The sequence below is a fragment of the Mandrillus leucophaeus genome, unplaced genomic scaffold (assembly GCF_000951045.1).
Source record: "Mandrillus leucophaeus isolate KB7577 unplaced genomic scaffold, Mleu.le_1.0 Scaffold79, whole genome shotgun sequence".
Classification (NCBI taxonomy): domain Eukaryota; kingdom Metazoa; phylum Chordata; class Mammalia; order Primates; family Cercopithecidae; genus Mandrillus; species Mandrillus leucophaeus.
The window spans coordinates 923,749-926,421 of NW_012108585.1; the positions used below are offsets into that span (position 1 = coordinate 923,749).

General features: G+C 39.9%; 1 protein-coding gene across 2 annotated transcripts in view; it reads left to right on the forward strand.

Moving 5' to 3' along the window:
• Positions 1 to 2,673, forward strand: part of LOC105529876 (serine/threonine-protein kinase WNK1) — a 163,518-nt gene that overhangs the window by 140,040 nt on the left and 20,805 nt on the right. For both annotated transcript variants that reach the window (XM_011967139.1, XM_011967140.1), the window contains 2 exons: positions 497 to 573; positions 1,946 to 2,607. In XM_011967139.1, coding sequence (XP_011822529.1) covers positions 497 to 573; positions 1,946 to 2,607 — 739 coding nt within the window. The remainder of the gene's footprint in view (positions 1 to 496; positions 574 to 1,945; positions 2,608 to 2,673) is intronic.

The window sequence follows — 2,673 nt, forward strand, 5'->3', positions numbered from 1 at the left end:
ACAAAAATTAGCCGGGTGTGGTGGTGCACACCTGTAATCCCAGCTACTCGGGAGGCTGAGGCAGGAGGATCACTTGAACCCAGTAGGTGGAGGTTGCAGTGAGCTGAGATTGTACCACTCTACTCCAGCCTGGGCAACAGAGCGAAACTCCATCTCGATAAAATAAAATAAAGATGGGTCCTTAACGTCCTCAGTAACATCTCATCCTTCATTTCACTTATATCTCTGAATTAAAGAATGAGTAGTGAGTTTTTAATGCCTGTTAACCTTTCTTTTATAGTATGTATTAATGTTATAGTTGGTATCTAGTAGTAGAGCAAACAATAACTATTTTCCCCTGTTGGACAAAGCCTCATGGAGGGAGATAAGGAAGTTCTCTTTGCCTCTAACAGCTTTTCTCGTGTGTAGTTTGGTTTTGCTGTATTTCTAGCCAAAGGGAAAATAAGTTAACTGGAAAGAGACACTTATATTTTCCTCATCCATGTATGTGTTTCAGTTTCTCAAGTCACAGAAAAAGGCCCTGTCCTAGCAACTAGTTCAGGAGCTGGTGTTTTTAAGATGGGACGATTTCAGGTAAGACAGTCACTTCGCGTTGCCTTGATTCCTTCCTTTGGAGGAGTTGTCTGTATGATAAAATTACTGCCTACCTATTTGGGACATAATTGCCAGTCTAGTGATTTCTATTACATAGTACTTTATAGCTCTTTGTAGCATTTTCCTAATAAAAGTAATATATACTGAAGAAAATATAGATTACTTAGAACTGTAAAAACACGGTAGATAGTCGTACTATCTATCCGCCCACCTCCCAAGATTACTTTTTGGGGTGTATTTCCTTCCACTCCTTGTACAAGTGTGTATTTAAAATTGAGTACCATTTCTCCTGTTCCAAATGTTACAGCTTTTTTCCCCATTCAGTAATTGGTTTACCTAACCAGTCTCCATCATCATCTCTAATTTTTCCAACATAATAAGTTAAGTAACAGCAAACATCTTTGTGTATAAAAATGTTTTCCACATTTAAAATAACTGTCATAAGATTAATTCTTTAAATTAAAACACATGATACCATATCACTTTATTTTACTAACTGTCCAACATGTGAGCATTTTCTGGCTGGGAAGAGAAAGTGATATTTTTCTCATTTGTGAACAGGTCCTGAGCGTTGATAGGTGGGCTGAGTTTGTATCTGTAAATACATGGACAAACCAGAGCAAGGATCTGGTTCCTCTTTTTTAGTCACCAGTTAGTTGTGTTGATTCTTAAGGATTAACAGGCATTTAACATTTACCTTGTAGTTTTTCTTATTCACAGGCAACCCTAAAAATTCTACATCTTGTTCATTTATTTTATTTATTTATTTATTTATTTTCTTTTTTGAGATGGCGTCTCACTCTGTCACCCAGGCCACTGCAGCCTCCGCCTCCCGGGTTTAAGTGATTCTCCTGCCTCAGCCTCCCAAGTAACTGGGATTAGAGGCACACGCTACCGCGCCTGGCTAATTTTTGTATTTTTAGTAGAGACGGGGTTTCACGACGTTGGCCAGGCTGATCTGAAACTCCTGACCTCAAGTGATCCGCCTGCCTCAGCCTCCCAAAGTGTTGGGATTACAGGCGTGAGCCACTATGCCTGGCCCTGACCTTTTGTTATTTATATGTTGACTAAGACATAAATCTGAATTCTGTGTATGACATCGAATACGAAAGTAAATTATTTACTTTGTAAGCATAGCCACACAGAATCTGCATCTCTGTACACATGTGTTCTCTGTGATGATATTCAATTTTTCTTCATAGTCAAAGATGGAGGCACTATGTAAAGAGATAATCAGCCTACTCGTTGACAGGGAAATAAAGTGACTTTATTTTTCCTTTTTTAAATTGTCTATGATAGAAATTGGATATTGAGAACTTCAGTTTTTAATCTTTGTTCTTTTTTTCATCAGGTTTCAGTTGCCGCAGATGATACCCAGAAAGAGGGTAAAAGTAAGTCAGAAGATGCAAAGTCTGTTCATTTTGAATCCAGCACTTCGGAGTCCTCGGTGTTGTCAAGTAGTAGTCCAGAGAGTACCTTGGTGAAACCAGAGCCGAGTGGGATAACCATCCCTGGTATCTCTTCAGATGTGCCAGAGAGTGCCCACAAAACTACTGCCTCAGAGGCAAAGTCAGACACTGGGCAGCCTACCAAGGTTGGACGTTTTCAGGTGACAACTACAGCAAACAAAGTGGGTCGTTTCTCTGTATCGAAAACTGAGGACAAGATCACTGACACAAAGAAAGAAGGACCAGTGGCATCTCCTCCTTTTATGGATTTGGAACAAGCTGTTCTTCCTGCTGTGATACCAAAGAAAGAAAAGCCTGAACTGTCAGAGCCTTCACATCTAAATGGGCCATCTTCTGACCTGGAGGCCGCCTTTTTAAGTAGGGATGTGGATGATGGTTCAGGTAGTCCACACTCCCCTCATCAACTGAGCTCAAAGAGCCTTCCTATCCAGAATCTAAGTCAAAGCCTTAGTAATTCATTTAACTCCTCTTACATGAGTAGTGACAATGAGTCCGATATCGAAGATGAAGACTTAAAGTTAGAGCTGCGACGACTACGAGATAAGTAAGTATATTTTTTTCTTGTGAAAGAATGTCAGATAAGGTTTTAAGTCCTAGATCCTAGAGCCAA